The sequence below is a fragment of the Prionailurus bengalensis genome, chromosome A3 (genome assembly GCF_016509475.1).
Source record: "Prionailurus bengalensis isolate Pbe53 chromosome A3, Fcat_Pben_1.1_paternal_pri, whole genome shotgun sequence".
In the NCBI taxonomy this organism is placed as follows: Eukaryota; Metazoa; Chordata; class Mammalia; order Carnivora; family Felidae; genus Prionailurus; species Prionailurus bengalensis.
In genome coordinates this window covers 25,011,018-25,029,706 of record NC_057354.1, presented here as the reverse complement: position 1 = coordinate 25,029,706, position 18,689 = coordinate 25,011,018, and the positions used below count along the sequence as shown (strand labels likewise).

At 40.1% G+C, this 18,689-nt stretch overlaps 1 protein-coding gene across 2 annotated transcripts; it reads right to left on the bottom strand.

Annotated features, from left to right (window-relative positions):
* Positions 1–214: 214 nt before the first annotated feature.
* EIF2S2 (eukaryotic translation initiation factor 2 subunit beta) lies at positions 215–18,345 on the bottom strand. 2 transcript variants are annotated; one of them, XM_043602551.1, is made up of 9 exons: positions 18,155–18,345; positions 12,261–12,438; positions 10,994–11,097; positions 7,034–7,169; positions 6,037–6,137; positions 5,325–5,473; positions 3,290–3,346; positions 1,255–1,340; positions 215–684 (listed from the first exon to the last, which is right to left on the bottom strand). In XM_043602551.1, exons 1-9 carry the CDS (start codon positions 18,167–18,169, stop codon positions 509–511), a joined length of 1,002 nt encoding a protein of 333 aa, XP_043458486.1. In that variant the 5' UTR covers positions 18,170–18,345; the 3' UTR covers positions 215–508. The 2 variants fall into 2 exon arrangements, with proteins under 2 accessions (XP_043458486.1, XP_043458485.1); XM_043602550.1 differs by having other exon boundaries at positions 17,613–18,314.
* Between the last annotated feature and the right edge of the window lie 344 nt (positions 18,346–18,689).

Below are 18,689 nucleotides of genomic sequence, written 5' to 3'. Positions count from 1 at the left end.
ATCTCATGCTCCAGCCACCCTCTCTCGTGTGAAGCTTTATCTCCAGAGAAGTTGAGAAGAAAAATGGCTGCCCAGCTGAAGCACCTACCAATCTCCAGTTTCACAGGATGAGACTATAGAGCCCTCACTGGAGCCCAGGCATAAACTGTTTTTGCTAAATTCATTTTAAGCACAGTTTTTATAGAAAACTGAAGGACAAACCAAGTTGAAAGAATCACTGTTATAATAACTTTAATTTATCTTGCATTTTACATAAGTCTATGAACGATTTTAAAAAAGCACCGCCTTACCCCATCATGTTTTTCTGACAGTTGTTAAAGTAGGCAATGAGTAGGTCAACAGCTTGAGCATCGGCATCTTGCAAAGATTTCAGACCAACCAGCCACAAGCCAAAAAACTTGGCAGCTTTTCTATCTTGTATTTAATACAATGATATATCCACTTTGATGGTAAACCTGTCCAGCCAAATCTCCACAACACACTTTGAAAATCAGTGGTGGTTAGCCAATTAGTTAGCTTTGGCACGGAGCTGTGCTCGCTTGCCTGTGACAGCCTGGAAGCCGGTCTTGATGCTGGCAACAGAGCATCGAGAATGACAAGTTTCGCACTGTAAGAAATAGAGTCGGGTGTCCTTTTGCAGGATTGTGTCCGGTGATCGGCATGTGTGACAGGTAACGTATTCCTCTGCAGAAAAAGCAACAGACAGAATTACCTGTTGACTGCAGTGAGCCAGAAGTTTCTTCTCTCAAACATATTCTACACAGAACAACGTAAGCCCAAATGGTACCCAGACCAAAGAAAACTTTAGCTAAACTTAGATATTCTAGGGGTAAAGACACAAGGTGTTTGCTGTGATACTTCAGGTACTAAATCATGGGCTGAAAGACTCCAAATGTCCAAGGAGGTAGGGGTGCTTGCCAGATGCCACTCCTGGATCTGTCTACAGGAGAGCCACTCAGAACTTACTAGGTTACCTAGGTGGGAACAGACCTGCCAACTTTAAGTCATTAGGAAGATGATAAAGACAGGCCAGGCCTGAATGCAAACAGATTTCTCTGACTGGGCCTTCAGCCTACAACCAACCAGCAGCCTTGGTCTGCTGCGCCTTAAATCCAAACCCTTCTCCCTGCTACACAGCTGCCAAGAAGTCACCTTGCTGTCCCACCTTCCCATCATTATCATTCTCCCTCATCCACAAAATACTGCAGCCTGATGAGAACATTTCAGAGTGAGATGATGGAATTATGCACTTACTGATATATCTTCTCAAAACATTTTCTATCTGTTTCTGTTGGAATCTTCCTTTGATTACAAGTTGATTATTACCATCTATAGAACCACTATGAGAGAAAGCAAAAATATTTCCATTATTGTTTCCTGTAAGGAACCAAAGGACCTTTATACCCTTGATGAATTTAAAATATATTCAGTGGCATAAGTTCTAGAGCAGTCCGATACCACCTGGTTTCTCAAAATTTATTTTTAAGTAGTTGGTGCCTGATGACCTACCCATATTTCCTAACATTAAATCCAATTTCAACCAACCAAGTCTCTAGTAACCTTTAAGTCTAAAACAAATTGATTCTGTCTGTGATGGCTTATTCATCCAACAAAGAAAAACACTTTTACTGAATGTATACCATGTACTAGACAGTGAGGACAGTGAGGGGGGCTATAAATATAAAAATAGGGAGTTGTATCTCTAAAAATTTTAAGCACTAAATGTTTTGATTCAGTCACATAGTTGATAAAATATTCTAAGATGGGTGGCGGTAAAGGTTGTTCAACTATGTCAACATATTAAAAACCATTTGTACATTGAATGTGTGAACTGTATAAAGTTACCAATAAAGAAGTACAGTTGAACTCACAGGCCACATATTGTCAATGGTGCTTAAAGAGAAACTTTCTGAAAAGGTGCTGACAAGCACTTTTGGTAAAGCTCTGGGCTAGACATTTGTTAAAAATTACAAATCACAAAGTGAAACAAAATTCAGCCAGGTAGCATTAAATTTACATTTGTTTTATATCTCATTATAAAACTGCCTTTTGTAAGAACCTCTCCTGTGATTCTCCTTTAACTATAAGGCTTATTATCCTCCACAGATTGTAACCCTTAATCTCAGGCTACGGTGATCCCAATGCTTGATGTGAGGATTTTTTTTTCCATTCACTGTCAAAAGAAATGGAATTTTCTCAACAACGCCATAATATTTAGCCCATTGACCATAAGTTCACTGGTCACAACTTGTTTTAATACCCCACCTCTACAAAAACTAAAATTATTCTGAGTAAGAAAACCACTGATAGCTTTTACTGTATTAGTTTATGTAAGTTACAAATAAAGTAACAAATTTACATTTAAAACACAATTCTACAACAGAGCCTACGTATCCACCACTAGTTAAAATAAGCCACTCCTTAACCCCAGAGCAAGTGTAGCCAATTGCATCAAACGGTTTTAAGAAGAGTTTTGAGTAGGAAGAGAGCAGAACACCTTGGTTATCTCTGTAAGCCTTTTAAGAGTTCAAGCTCCAGAGACAGAGTTGAGTTTGCCATCTTGGCTATGATATTAACTAGCTATGTGACCAACTACAACTTCAATGAAACGGTTTCCAAACCTGTAAGACGGTATTAATTTCTGTTTACAGTTCATAAGACTGTTAAAAAGACTGAGACAGTACTCAAAAAAGTGCTTGGCACAGTGCCTCTCACACAGCAGGTACTCAGCATGTGTGAGTTGGTATTATCATACTGCTCTTAAGTCTACATCACTTATCTTTAGTATTTATGGTCATACTCATTGGGATGGCCTCCCAGGGATTCTGGTCTCCCTGAATGGGGAGGGACTGGCTTGGTGCCTTCAACAGGTGAGCCCTGAAGACAGGGAAATAACTAACTAAGGCTCTGTCTGTTTCAGTGTTTCTCCTGTGCCACTCATCAACTTCTAAAGCTCTATTTCTTCATATTAACAATTTAGAAAATAAATTCTGATTTAAGAAAATCGTTTCCTCCAAAAATATTTGCTCCATAAAAAGACCCAGGAATTCCAGTTAATGACAGGAATACCAGCAGGCCTGTACAGATGAGCCACTGAAAACTCTGTTCTCTATTCCTCAGCAGCCAAGCTCTCAGAAATCATTTCCCTCACTGGCCTAAAATTTCCTCTGATTATCAGGTGAATGTTCTAAGGATGTTATGTATCCTTTTCAAGTTAGGAGAAGTTCCTCTGAAACATCCAGTACTACTATATATATAACTGTATATAAATGTGAATATAGTTTCTTACCTTGTACCCAATTCAGCCAATAAAAATGCAAGGAGATGTTTGGGCTGACGATGTAATCTAAAAAGAAAATGGAATATATAAACCTTATCTCATTGGAAATGGAACCAAATGTCTAAAACACCATCCTGTTCACTGTTTTAATCTGATTACCTAACTATTCAGTGAATTTTAGTGACCAGTTCATCAAACCCTGAAATAAAGATATATAGGATACCATTTATTTATATTTAAAAGCCCATATAACAACATGTTATTTATAAATACAGATATATGAAAAAATGTCTGGAAACATGGACAGGAAAGTAAACACCAACTTTAGAGGTTAACATCTTTTTCTGAGAAGGAAAATGAAGGGATCATAAAGAGATACAAAGATGTCTGTAATTTTAATTCTACAGCCCTCTTTAAAGAAAAAGATCTGAAGCAAACGTGTCAAAATATACCAACCCCAGGCAATGGACACTTCAGTGTTTGTTATGGTAATCTCTATATATTTCCTATTTGAAATTTTTCATTAAAAGAAAGCGGGGGGGGGGGGACAATATATTGGGAGGGAAATATTTCATGGTAGCACAACAGTAGAAAAATTGGTAACAGTTTAAATATTCACCAACTGGGGAGCAGTTAAATAAGTTAATGATACATCCATTCTATCTATGTAACAACAACAACAACAAAAGTACACATAGGAAAAAGTACAGAGCAATGCCAGTCAGTATTTTAACTTTTAATTCTATTCACTTGGCATTCTTTGAACTTGTTCCAAACCAGGTACTACTATTACAATTTTAAAGTTATTACAATTTTAAAGTAGTGAGGGTTGGTGAAAAAACAACAAAACAGGTAAGCTCCTACATTGCTAGTGGGAGTATAAATTGGTACAAGCTTATTAGAAAGCAATTTGTCAATGTTTGCCATAAAAAAATATCCATTCTTTTTAACTCAGCAATTCCATTTTGGGAACTTTTGCCCTAAGGCTATATTCTGAGTTATTGTCAAGATACATGTATCAGAATGTTTCCTGAAGCTTTGCTGATCATGGAAACACGGAAGCAACTGTATCCACCTAAGAGCTGTTAGAGTATGTTGTGTAGCTACTAAAAACATTTATGAAGACAGTTTAATGACATGGGTAAATGTTTTGTGATATACTAAGAGAAAAAAAGATTAAAAACCAGTATGACACCAATTTATTTAAAAATAACTATATGCACAAAACTAGCTAAACATAAAAGTATTAAACTATGATCTCTTAATGGTGAACTTACAGATGATTTTTCATTTTCTTGCATGTCTATGTTTTCTAGTTTTCTAAAATAAAAATATACTACTGTTGTCATCAGCAAAAAAAGTCTAAAATCTTTTAAGTAATGTGTATAATGAAAACCAGTGATTATCTCTGGGTAGTAGAATTTTTAGAGATTATTCTCTTTTCTGTCCATCATTGTTTTGCCTTTTATCTGCAATAAGCATGTACCATTTATGAAACTGAATAACAAACAGTAAATGGATAAGATTGGTTGCCCTAAGAAGCCTCTCAGAAGAGATGCAGTTGAGCTGTGGGACAGTGACCTGGCGTTAAAATACACATGGAATGTGATGGTAATTAAGAAATCTAAAATCTCACTGATCGTGTCTTGGCAACGGCCATCCAAGAAAGCAGCACATCAAATTCAGCTGCTTTCCCAGAGCTCATTCTTGCACCTGTTTGTAAGACCTACCCCAGCCTGATGAGCCTTTCCACCTCCCTGGGCTCCCCAGGTTCCTGTCTGAGGACTACATTCAGCCTCCTCCCTTTTCATTCTATAGTTAGGATCCACTCTCATGGGTCTCTCACCTCTGGATGCCTAATAAAACAAGCTCTGAGACCTATGAACTGAAATATCTATGGATAGGACAGACTTGAACGGTGACCTCCCTCAAACCAACCCCGACATTCTTTCTACCTGCAACAAAGTGCACAATAAAAACATTTAACATATACTCCTCTGAGAATCTGGTATTTGGGGTGGAGACTCTCCATTAACCAACTTACAGTTTACAGATATCTGTAAAGTTGACAAAAGAGGTTTTCTTTGTTCCTACTCGGACAACCTGTGGAGGTTTCATGACAAATTTCCTTTTCTCTCCAGCAACCATATCTGGATTCTTTTCCCTCATGATGTTGAATACTCGATTCAATAGCTATAGAGAAACAATTGGTATTCATGTACATGCTTATTAATAGGAATATAAAGTTCCCACTTGAGTCACTGTTTTACTTCAAAACAAACATCACTTTTTACTAAACACACACACGCATCACTACATGAGAGCAAGACTCATCCCTTATGGATGCTGAGCAACAACCTGTTCACAGTTAAATGAATGAATGAGACCCTACTAATTCTGCAGCTTCTATGGGAGAGAGTATGATATATAGAAAAGATTCAGGAAAGCCGCAACAAGTGAATTCCAGACTTACTCTGGCCCCAAAACTCGTCACCCCTTCCTTTACTCTTCCCCCAAGTCCAAGGGGCTCCATGTCCTCAGAAGTTCATGGATTCAGTTGGAACAGTGAATACCATAATGACTGCCAAACTCTGGGTAGCTGCCCCATATGAGGGCATCAGGCAACACTGTGCACTGATTGTGTGACCTCTCTAGGTCTGTTTCACTGTCTGTTCTTCAACGGCCATTCCAATTCAGTATAAATATCTTGCTCTTCGTAACATCTTAGCCCTTTTTCTTAACAGAATTTGTCTTACCTCCTCATATGTGTAGTCTCTTTCTGAGCCTGCCCAAGCAGGTCCTGTCTGGTTACTGAAGGAGATACCATCATCTTTTTTGCTGTCTTCATCTTCTAAAGCTATAGATAACAAAGACTGTAAGAATGAGGGGTAGGCAGTAACAAAGTGAGGGGGGACAGATCTAGAGAAATGAAAGCTTCAAAGACATTTGTCTTCCCTCCCACAGAAAGCATAAAAGCATCAAGGATTAGAAACAACCTGTCATTTCTTAAAGACAGGGATGTTACAACTTTCATTAACAGACCACTCCAATTAGAATTTGTGATAACAGACATACCAAATTATTTCCTGATATAACAAACACAAGAGAAAATAATGCACTAGGATAACGAGAGGAAAAAAGTCCAGCTGTTCTGAAGCACTTAAGAAACATCCACATCCATAAAAACCCATCTGCTGACTATACTCAAGTTCTCTAAAGACTTTAGTACTTAGAATTAATAAAACAGCACTTTTAACAAAAAATAATAATTTTTAAACTATTTAAAATCCAGTTACAGGGGCGCCTGGGTGGCTTGGTCGGTTAAGCGTTGGACTTCGGCTCAGGTCATGATCTCACGGTCCGTGAGTTCAAGCCCCGCGTCGGGCTCTGTGCTGACAGCTCAGAGCCTGGAGCCTGTTTCAGATTCTGTGTCTCCCTCTCTCTCTGCCCCTCCCCTGTTCATGCTCTGTCTCTCTCTGTCTCAAAAATAAATAAACGTTAAAAAAAAAAAAAATTAAAAAAAAAAAATCCAGTTACAGTGATTTTCCCAATAGTCTTAATCAGCATGCCTTCATTGTAATCACAACTACCAAATTCTTCCCCCATGAAATCTTTAACAGTCATTATCAAGTTAGATACTCTTTCCTTTTAGCTTCCAGGCAGTGGAAGGAACAGGAAATAATAAAAAGGGACCAAGACACTAGGTTAAAGTCTTGAGTAGAACAGAAATGAGCTGCTGAGCCCCAATATTACCTTCATCTTTCTCTAGTATTTCATCCTCATCTGGGAACTTAACATTCTTCTTTTTCTTCTTTTTATTGCCAAGCATAATGTCAAGGTCATCCTCTGGTTCAGCTGCTTCTTGGATGTCACTTTCAATCTTAAGATCCTGAGAAATTAAGTAAGAGTCTCAACATTTTGATACTAGGACTATTTTTTTAAATGATACGGGCTGGCATCATTTTGGAGGAAAAAATAAAATATTCACAACTGAAGTGATAGATAAGAAATGTCTTGGGGCGCCTGGGTGGCTCAATTGGTTAAGCGTCCAACTTCAGCTCAGGTCATGATCTCACAGTCCGTGAGTCTGAGCCCCGCATTGGGCTCTGTGCTGACAGCTCAGAGCCTGGAGCCTGCTTCAGATTCTGTGTCTCCCTCTCTCTCTGCTTCTCCCTTGCTCATGCTCTGTCTCTGTCTCAAACATAAATAAAAACATTAAAAAAAAAAATAATAAAAAGAAATGTCCCTCACAGGTGGGCCAAACTGGCTCAGAGAGTCTTTGTCATTTAAACTAGAAATTGTCTAAGACACTTTTTTAAAAGTTGGCTCCACGCCCAACGTGGGCCTTGAATTCACAACCCCGAGTTGAAGAGTCACATGTTTTTCTGACTGAGCCAGCCAGGCACCCCTCTTTAAGACACTTCTGTGGGACCTTTTCCTTTCTTTTATCCATCAGCCTGGAGATCTTACAATTATTGCCCATATTTCCAAACCAGGCCACTGTCATAAACACCTGAGAATCTTTAAAAGACTCCTAATCTTCTGACTAACAATCTTTAGCAGGAAAAGGAGTATTCAGGAGTATTTTAAGGAAGTTTCTAAGTATTTTGATGCAATCACTGGGAGGGGTTTTTTTTCCTCCTACACCAAATACATATTGTTTTCCACAGTAATTCTCCAACTCTCTGACATTAACTAGGTGGCCTATGATTCAATTCAATTCTGACACTATACGGGCTCAACGATAAGACTCCATAGGTTTAATGGCTCAGTCCAAGACTGTCCTTACTTCAGAGGCAAATGCAAGGATAGGGTCCCCATGTTTTGCCCACATAGTCCGACAAGACTACAAATTTACAACACCCCTCCACCCCATTTAATAATTTGCTATGATGACTCACAGAATCCAGAAAAGCACTTCACATAACCATTACCAGTTTATTATAAAGGATATAATTCAGTAACAGCCAAATGGAAAAGTGCACAGAGCAAGAACAGCAGGGAGGGAGATAGGTGCAGAACCTTCCCTGGTTATATCATTCTCCCAACAGCCCATGTGTCTATTAACCCTGATGCTCTCCAACCCCCACTGTTGAAGGGTTTTTATGGAAGTTTTATTATGTAGGCAGGATTAATTAAATCATTGTCCACTGGTGACTGACTCATCTCCAGCCCCTTTTCCTGGAGGAGTAGGTGTGTGTGTGAAATTTCCAATTCTCTAATCGTGGCTTGATCTTTCTGACAACCAGCCCCCATCCTGAAGCTATCCATGAACTCCCCTAGTCATCTCAAAAGACACTTTTGTCACTGCAGAGATGACAAGGGTTTTAGGAGCTGTGTGCCAAGAACTGGGAACAAAGACCAAATATTTATTTTTATTATACCACAGTCAGCCTGGCACCAAACTGTAAAGAGGTCTTTGGGCATCATTTCAATAGATGACATCATGAAAGAGGGAAAAGGCAGAACCCAGAGAATTAGGGTCACCTGATGAATGGAAGGAGACAAGGTAAAACTTATCCGAAGATTGGCTGCTATAGTTATGGAGGTAAATACGGCACTAGAAATGAGACATATACACCCCAGAAAGGGCCAGTCTCAGTCTCCAGCCTTCTAATCTCCTCTGTCCTTTCACCAGCTTGTCCTGCTTCCTACCCTGAAGTATGCTGTCAGTATTACCTATCATCATCTATTTTTGTGTGTCTGCATCCTGAATTACTGACATTAGCTACTATAGTTTCATAAATCTTCACAGAAAAGCTGCAAGAACTGGAAATAAATGAAGCTCAGCCTTGAGATTCCAAATCCAGCTGTGTAGTTTGCTGGGTTTTTTTCCCCAGCTGTGTAGTTTCAATGCCACATTTGGCCATCAAAGACCAAATCAGCCCATGTGTATTAGTCTCTGAGATGACAGTCAGTAAATGAGAAACTTGGATATGCTGACATAAGTTAGCACACAATAGCCAATTTCTAGTCTTATACTATTATTTATTTCATCCCAGTAAGATCTACTTCCAAACTGAGGCTAAGACCCAGTGAAACACAGAAAATGGCAGTGTTTTTCAGTATTTTTCTAAAGTCATGTGATGGTCTAAAAATTCAGAAGAGTAACCCAATATCTTAAAAACACTTTAGTGTTTGACGGCCTGATGAGGATACTTTTAAACAAGCTCTTATGTTTAGGACTTGTCAATAGCAGAGGAAATTGTATTCAAGCACTTAGTAAGAATAGAGCTCATAAGCAATTCTTCAGGACAAAAGCTACTAGAGGAAATGCCTCCAAAAAAATCTTGTTAACCAAGACCTTCTGTAGCACATCTCGGATATGTCACCTTGATACCCAGGATATTTAAACCTCATTTATTCAGTATAATCTGAACATTTCTTTCTCAATTTCCTTACAATAGTAGGAAGAGAAGAGAATCCTCAGGGAGAGAATAGATGAATCCAGGTAAAATCATCTTGTTCTAAAGGACTCTAAATTATCCCTGAACTAAAATAATCTCTGAAAATAGGAAAAATATCTTGTTCATTTCAGTACTCTAGCAATTAGCCTGACTCCCTGTAATTACCAATGCATATTTGCTGAATTAACCAAGTTATCAATATTATGGCACTATTTCTAAAACTGAATGAATTACTGTATACATTTCTTTGTTACATGTGGGATATACCTTATTTACTTCAGTTCAAGCAAACCAAAGAAAAATTGGGGTAGAAGGCATAAAATAGGACACTTAGTACATGTGCATGTGTTCTCATGCTTGCTCCTTCTCACTTGTATATACATAAAATTGCTACTATCCTGGAATTTTTTAAAATAGATGTGTGGACTCTGCTCAAGATTCCTGGACAGTCTAAAATAGTAGCTCCAGGGGTGCCTCTTAATTTTGGTTCAGGTCATGATCTCAGAGTTGTGAAACTGAGCCCCACATTGGGCTCCATGTTGGGCATGGAGCCTGTTTAAGATTCTCTCTCTCTTTGCCCTCTCTCTCAAAGGAAGGAAGGAAGGAAGGAAGGAAGGAAGGAAGGAAGGAAGGAAAGAAGGAATAAAATAGTAGCTCTAAGTGAAGGAATAACAGACTTTCATCTCCTTCCTGATCCACCCTCTTATTTACCCCCCTACTCATACATTTACCTATCCCTGTACAAAAGAGTTTTGAAGTATTTACATTGGAAACTGATCCAGTAACAAGACAATTATAGGGCCTCATGTCCCTATAAGATCAGAGAACCCCATAAAACCAGGCTCAGTGCTCCTGTTCTCCTATAGGCCATATGATCATCAGCCACCAACCATCACAAGCTGGGGTTCATTTTTTGCTGCTCAGAGGCACACACATAAGTTTGTGTATCTTCAACATGCTACCAAAAGTTTAACAGAAGAAACCATAGGAATATATACTCCATAGGATTTCTCTTACAGAAATATCTCTTCCTTAGCCAATTTCAGTGTGGTTAATGACAAGGGGCTTGTAACCACCTTAATGGCACACAATACAATGTGTAAAACCTAAATTTATATTCCTTTAAACCATAATCCCTTTAAGACACCTAGTCAGACCAAATCCCAAGAAAATGACCTCAACAGTGATTCAAGTACTTAATAACAAAAGCAAAGCTGGTAAGAGACAAGACAAAGGGAGGGAAACATCAGTCATTAGCAACCTTTCGAGAGGTCAAATTTTACCTTCAATAAGAAAGCAATACTACCTTTACACCTTCTTCAGCTTCATCAATATCAAATATCTTTTTTGTTTTTTTCTTCTTTTTCTTCTGATTAAAGAAGTTCAAGTCATCTAAATCATCAGAAGCATCTAAAAAGACAGACAATTGAGATTAAAAATTATTAATAACTAGCAGAAGGCATAGCATCAGAGTTAAACCAACATTTTAGCTATTAATTAGTCATCAGAATGGAGATCGAGTATTAGTACAGTGGTCTCTCTACAACCACAAAGATTATGATTCTGGAAAACACAATGGCAGGTCAAGTCAAAGCTCTGTAGGAAAAACCCGGTTAGGGGACCATGTTGGGAACATTTATTTAGTAATCTAACCATATTGTGCCTCATTGTTCCCAAGGCAAAGTCAGGGTTCTAACACAATTTTCAAAGCTCTCTAGTTTTCTCTCTCCATTTCTGTCTACCCTCTCATCTCCCTTACTTTAATCCTTGGTTCCAGCCCAACTAATTATTTCCACTTCTTAGTAAACTTTATCCATTATTAGTGAGTAAATAATGGGTTTATTCAATCAGTTTTCCATTTGCCCTGCCCTCTTGTACACTAGGAATATTTTAGGATCCCTCTACTACAAAGTTTTTCATGGAGCTATTTATGAATTTGTTTTGTCTTATTATGAGAATGCTTTACTTTTCAAGTTTGTTTTAAACATGTAAAAGATGCTTACTTAGCACATAGGAGATGCTCTATAAATGTCAGGTGTCCCCATCACTAGCAGTGTCTTATGTTCAGCAGACATAAATTTTATTTACAGAATCATTTATTTCTAGTAGTCAAATGGTGTCTATGTCAGTGTGCAAGAGGGAATAACTAGTGCTGATATCTAAATCCAAACATTTTAGGTTATAATTTTAATCTCTTCTATACATTTTCAGACTTGCTAAGACACAAAACTATCAGGCCCTAAATCTTTTTGCCTACACTCAAATACAACCACAATTAAAATCGGAGAAGAGACTTGACAGGTTAGACTGGAAAAACCAGGCCTGGAATGATGAGGTTTTGTCATTTCTACAAGTTGTGGATTCAGTAGCAATTTCTCTGGAACAAGTTTATCAGAAATCTGGCAAGATCCAGTGTACATGGCCTGTTGATAGCCTCAACTTCACTGGAACAACCTTATCAGGCTGAGAGGTCACTGTATGTAAAAAAAAAAAAAAAAAAAAAGAAAGAAACACTGATGGAAGAGAACAAGGTCTCAGAAGACAACAGTGACTCTTTCATATCTACCACTTACCTTTTTTCCTACTGTCCTCTTCATCGGCTTCTACATCTCTGTCCTCAGTGGGCTCTGGTTCTACTTCTTTTGTTTCTGAGGGCTGGGTTTCTTCTGTCTGGGCATCCCCTTCCTCATCTAACATAAAAGGCTTCTTCTTTTTCTTTTTCTTCTTGCTCATAGTAGGATCAAAAATCATCTGTTTAAAAGACAATATAGAAAAAGGAACTAAATGATTGTTTTTTTAATGATACATTCCAAACATGTTGTATTTTCTTTTTTTTAAACTTTTAAAAATGTTTATTTATTTTTGAGAGAGAGAGAGAGGGAGGGAGGGAGGGAGAGAGGATTTTACACACACAAAGTCCATCCAACCTTCCTTGTATTATTAAATAGGGGTGGAGGTGGGATTCTGAAACATGTGCACCTGCCTTTACGTAAACTGTCACAAGATACAGTAACTTCACTTTTAAAATTCATGAGCAAATTTGGAGACTATAAATGCATCATGGAACTTAGGGAAGGGACCGTAGAAATAACCTATTCTATGCCCCCCATTTTTTGGAGAAGAAAACCAATACCTAGGCAGGTTATATATGTTTTATTTAAGGCTGTAACCTGGGGTTGCTATACCAGACTTGACCTGATTTAAAAAAAAACTGTTTTCCCCTCCAAGTTCAGATAAACCTTTATAAAAATCCATCAGCAGCCTTTCCTATAGCTAATCTCTATCTGAGTAAGAAAAACTTCCATACAACCTTTTACTTTGCTTTTTGTTTCTAGAACATTCAAAGTTTTCTTAGGTCATTTTAAATCTAATGTCTACTAGAGAATAAGTGAAAAACTAATTTATAACTTGTTTTAGATGATTTGTGTACACTGATCACTTGGGAAAAAATACAGATCATTATTTTAGACACAACAGTTTAAGAACATATAGGGGAGATGCCTGGTAGAGTGGAAAGAGGTCTTTGAAGTCAAGTAGAATTGGATTCAAATCCCAAATAATTTTTCTCTAGGTCCCTTACCAATCTTTGTCCAAATTCTACCATGCTTAAATTTAGCATTTTGCCCAATGAGCTTCTGGAACACTTTAGTGGAGTATTTAAAAGCACAGGTTTGGGGGGTGCCTGAGTGGCTCACTCAGTTGCACGTCTGACTCTTGATTTCGGACTCAGGTCCTGATCTCACTGTTCATGGGTTAGAGCCCCGCTCCATGCTGACAGTGTGGAGCCTGCTTTCTCTGTCCCTCCCCCACCTCTCTAAACAAATGCACAGGTCTGGAGTCCAACTGATTGAATTAAAATCCTGACTCTCACTGGTACTTGTGTTACTCCAGGTAAGTTCTTGACCTCTCCATGCTTCAGATGTAAAATGGAAATCAGTAGCAGAAGCAAAACCGAACCTCACAAATTTACATAAATATGTTCATATATATTTAAACACTTGGCACAGTGCCTGACACAAAAGTACTCAATAAATGTTAGCAATTATTAGAATTTATACAACGTTTCATGGTTCACAAAGCATGGTATCTCTTGATTCCTATCACTCAAATTTCATCAATTCAGGGTGATCAAATTTCTAAGACATCATAAAACTCAAAATCCCAAAAACTGATTCTAATGTACCCAAGTACATTAGAGAAATTGAGCTACACTGAAATCAAACTAAAGTTTGTAATGAGGTAGGGTAGTTACTGTCTTCACCCAATAGAGAAGGATCTTCAAGACATTCTGGAGGGGCGCCTGGGTGGCGCAGTCGGTTAAGCGTCCGACTTCAGCCAGGTCACGATCTCACGGTCCGTGAGTTCGAGCCCCGCGTCGGGCTCTGGGCTGATGGCTCAGAGCCTGGAGCCTGTTTCCGATTCTGTGTCTCCCTCTCTCTCTGCCCCTCCCCCATTCATGCTCTGTCTCTCTCTGTCCCAAAAATAAATAAACGTTGAAAAAAAAAAAAAAAAAAGACATTCTGGAAATTGATACAGCCTTCTTTCAAAGACTTCCTCTTTTACTTTCACAAAAGATTTAATTGTATAGCAAATGAATAATTCTGAAATGCAGTCAGTCTGAAGGACATTACTTATTAAACTTTGAAAAAAAAAAAAGAAAGAAGACAGAACAGGAGGAAGTTCCCCACTGCTGATCCATCAGGCCTTGAGTCACCCTACATGGAGTGTTGCAATCTATTCCAGGGAGGTTATCTAGTTTATCCTCATTACTGAAATATGGAGGTTTGGCAAAAAGACAGCAATCTAGGCACTAAAAATTTGGATGTCTGGCAGGGCTTACAATTTACTGCATTTTTTTCAAGTATCAAGTTCTCTGGAATATTAATTAGCCTTTATTATCCAACAAAATAGACCAAAGATTTGAGGGATTCTCAAATCAGTGCAGCCTTACAGTTTTCTTATCCTATGAAAAACATTTGTACTTAAGTCTACAGGGAAACAGTTTGGTTGTAGCCTTGTAAAGAGTAATAAACATACAGGAAATTATACACTGAAATAATTACCATCTCTCTCAATTACTGTCTCTGGATGTTTAAGACACATACTCACTGCCTCATTATACTCCCACCACCTAGCAAAGTCGATTTTAAAAATAAGGAAACTAGGGATCCCAAAGTAGTGCCCAGAGAAGGACTACCCCAAAATATAAGGCCAGGTCAGCCCTGAAGTGAAAAAGTCTTTGTTTTTTTTTTTCTTTTTTAAGATTTTCATGTCTGACTTACAAATTATTACATTCAAAATGTTTTATGAGACTAGTTTGGCTTCAAGCAGCAAATAGTTGCTGACAGTGCACTTATGGAAAACCACAGAATCTCTTGAGTTTTTTGTTTTTTTAAGCCCACAACAAAGCTTTCAAAAAGTTTCCTACTTGCAACTTCCTGGGTTGGGCTGGAGGTAAGGAAAAGGGATACCAGCAAAAATTTATGCTGATAATAGCCTAAAATGCTTCAGGAAAGTGGTAACCTACTCTCATCCAACAGAATTTACCCAAGATGCTAACTTTATGACCACATCACACCCAGGGGACAAATGTTAGTTACAAAAGAACCTAGAGAAGCAAGGTGAGAACAAAAGCTAAGCACTGTCATGTCTGGGTGACAGGATCCTGGAAAATTTTAATTTTTTGTATTCTTCTGTTTTGTAAACTTTGTACAACACACATCCATTTTTAACCAGAAACTTTTTTTTTTTTTAGTTTAAAGCTTCTTGTGTAAAAACATCCTACCATGTTGTGTGAAAACCCAATGGTTCTGATACTTCGTGAATGGGGCCTACTAATAAGCAGTAATCTTTGCTACTGACAGCACTTTTTAAAAAAAAAAAATTTTTTTTTCAACATTTATTTATTTTTGGGACAGAGAGAGACAGAGCATGAACGGGGGAGGGGCAGAGAGAGAGAGGGAGACACAGAATCGGAAACAGGCTCCAGGCTCTGAGCCATCAGCCCAGAGCCCGACGCGGGGCTCGAACTCACGGACCGCGAGATCGTGACCTGGCTGAAGTCGGACGCTTAACCGACTGCGCCACCCAGGCGCCCCAAGACAGCACTTTTTTTAAAAAAAGGTGTGAAAAACAATGAATGCCTGCAGATTAGGGAATTTTTCCTTACTAGGTAGCACCCCATAATTCTAGAACACTGCTTTATCAGGGTAAAGGTTATATATCAGTGAGTTTCTGGCCTAATTACCAGGCTTAGAAAGAAACGTGTGCAGTTTGTTTTATGTCAATTATACATCAATAAAGTGTTTAAAGAAAAAGAAATGTGAAGAAAAGAGGAAAAAAAATTTTAATAGTAGGTTCTTTAACCCTCTATCCTAGCCCAGGAATTCTACTCTTGGGGAGTCCCTGGCAGTTATAAATCATTTCCATGTACAAATTTTAACCTGATCCTCACAAGTCTGTAAAGTAGTCCAAAGTTAAGGGCTGGTCTAAGAGTATTTATCTAGTCGACAGTACTAGAGGAATCAGATCCTGCACATACCTCCAGAGTGGAAGCCAAAGGCTGAGAGGTTCTAGTCCCACTAACTTGCTGTGTGATCTTGGGCAAGTTAACCTCCCTACGCCCTTGTTTCCTGCCTATAAAATGTAGTTGGACTGGCAGACCTGTGAAGTTGCTAAGCTGCTTAATACTTTATTGGCTTCCAAAGCCTTCTGTAGGAATGCTGGTTCTGCCATTTCTGCTTGATAAAATCCTGCTCACCCTTCAATAATGTATTCACATTCCACTTCCTTCAAAACCGGATCCCACTGTTAAAGCTGAATCCTCCAGCTCCCCAACTCGCTATGTTGAAATGGCCCTATTTCTTCTACCTCTTGTAACAACTAGTAGATCTACCTCCCTTACAACACTTGTGAGTACTTTACCATAAAACCCATACACAGAATAGTACCCCACAGTACTACACAGGCACTGTTAAAGGTTATGAGAAGCTTAGAATATGGGTAGAAAAAAAGCATGACGCTGCTACTCTCAGAACTTTTGAAATAAAGTAGTCAGAGCATGACCTCCAAGCAAGAACCACCTACTTCATTTAGACTCTCAGTTTTCTCTCCTAACAGACCAAGAGCCTGTTAGTTATCTAGATGGAGGTAATATTGCATAGATCTGGAATTCTACTACTGGTTCCACCAGTTACTATTTAATCATGGACATCATACAACTCTCTAAGCCTCTGTTCTCTCATCTCTAAAATGGGCATAACAATGATACAATCTTACAAGGTTTTTGGGAAAATCAAATGCGAGATTGGAGTCCCCTCCAGAATAAAATCAAAATTCCTTATTTTGGTCTTCAAATCCTTCTGTGAATTAGCCACCACTATATTTCAAGGGGGATCAACCTTAAACAAATTGCAGAATATTCTTTCTGTGATTACATGTACTTGCCTTCTCAACCACTCCTTTACCCTGTGATCAGGCCTTTCCACTACTTGTGGAAATTCTCAGCATCGTTCAGGGTCTACCTAAAACACCAACGCTCGAGGAAGCCTCGATTTTCTCCTCTAACTCCTCTCCAAGGCGCTAGAGGCCAAGCACCCCAATATTTATAAAGTGAATTATAAATTCAAGAGCATTGCTTTTGGCGGGGAGACCTGGCCGGTAAGCCGTAGCTTTCCCCCCCAGTGTTGATCAATACCTACTGACAGTACTTAAAATCAAATTTCATCATAAGCCGTTTGATTTTAAATGAACTGGAACCAACCTGGCTAAAATGGATTTGAGAAAATTTGCTGAGGTACAAGCACGACGGGAGAAAACGATCCAGCCAGCTTTGCAGCCGGATTTTCCCGCTCACGTCTCAGAGCTCTCCGTTCAGGAAGGCTCAGGGACTCCCGCCCTAAAACTTTCCGAGGTCAGTCACTTACTGAGGCTGAAGGATCTTTTCCTCTCGTCCTATCTCCCTCACCCCTCGGTCTTTTTAAGAAATAATGCTCATTATGAGCATGAGGGCGGACACCGGCCAGGACAAGCCAGCCTGCAAAGTTTTCAACGAGGGCGCTCCGTCGGAGCTGAGGAAGGCTCCTCTCAAAACGCCTGGCGCCCAGCGAGGAGAGTTGGTGCCCCAGTGTCAAACCGAAAGGAATGCAGGGGTCGCCAGCCTCAATCTCGTTCTTTCGGGGCATTACCCAGGCCCCCTTCTGGGACGGCGACTCAACGAGCTCTCAATTCTGGAAACGCCGGCCAACGAAAGGACGCAGGCCTCGGCGCCGCCGCCCTGAGGAAAGCCGGACGCGGCCAGGCCCGCGGCTCCGAAGTCCTCACTGGCTCTACCGCTCCCGGCCGCCTAGGCCCGGCTGCTCCACATGGCGGCGGCCGGCTACTAGGCCGCAGGCCCGGTCTCCCACACTGGGGTGGGGTGGGCTCCCCGCCTCAGTCCTTAGCCCTAGAGCCAGGCTCAGGCCCTCACCTCATCCCCGGACATGGCGGCAGCTCGAGTGGGCTCGGCACAGACGGGAAGTCGGACGGGTCAGCCCCAGGCCCCAGCGGCAGCGTTGCTCCGGCCGACACTTCTCCCACCACCGCACTAGGCTCTTGCATCAGCGAAAGGGAACGACACCCCGCCCTCTCCTCCCAAGCGTTGGAAATACGCCTGCGCAGAACCTGCCAAAGCGCAGGCGCGCCGCGGGGCCAACCTGGAGCGCTCCGTCTGGCGCGAGTTACCAGGCGACGGCGTGGCGCCGGGCAAGCCGGGACTTGTAGTCCGCCTGGAAGAGGCGGGCACTTGAGGCACGGCAGTCCCGCGATCCGTGCGCTTTTGCTACGTCTGAGGAACCTTGCTGGGAGATTGGTTCTTGTAGGTGGCTGCTCTTACCTTAGTCTTTCGCAGCGCAGAGGTTTCTGCGATGTTCTGCACGGCTTGTCAAGTGAATTCGGGGCCATTTGTCCTAGGTTAGGGTAGGAGGTGAGAGCTCAATAATATGAGCCCGTTAGGGTTTTAGTTT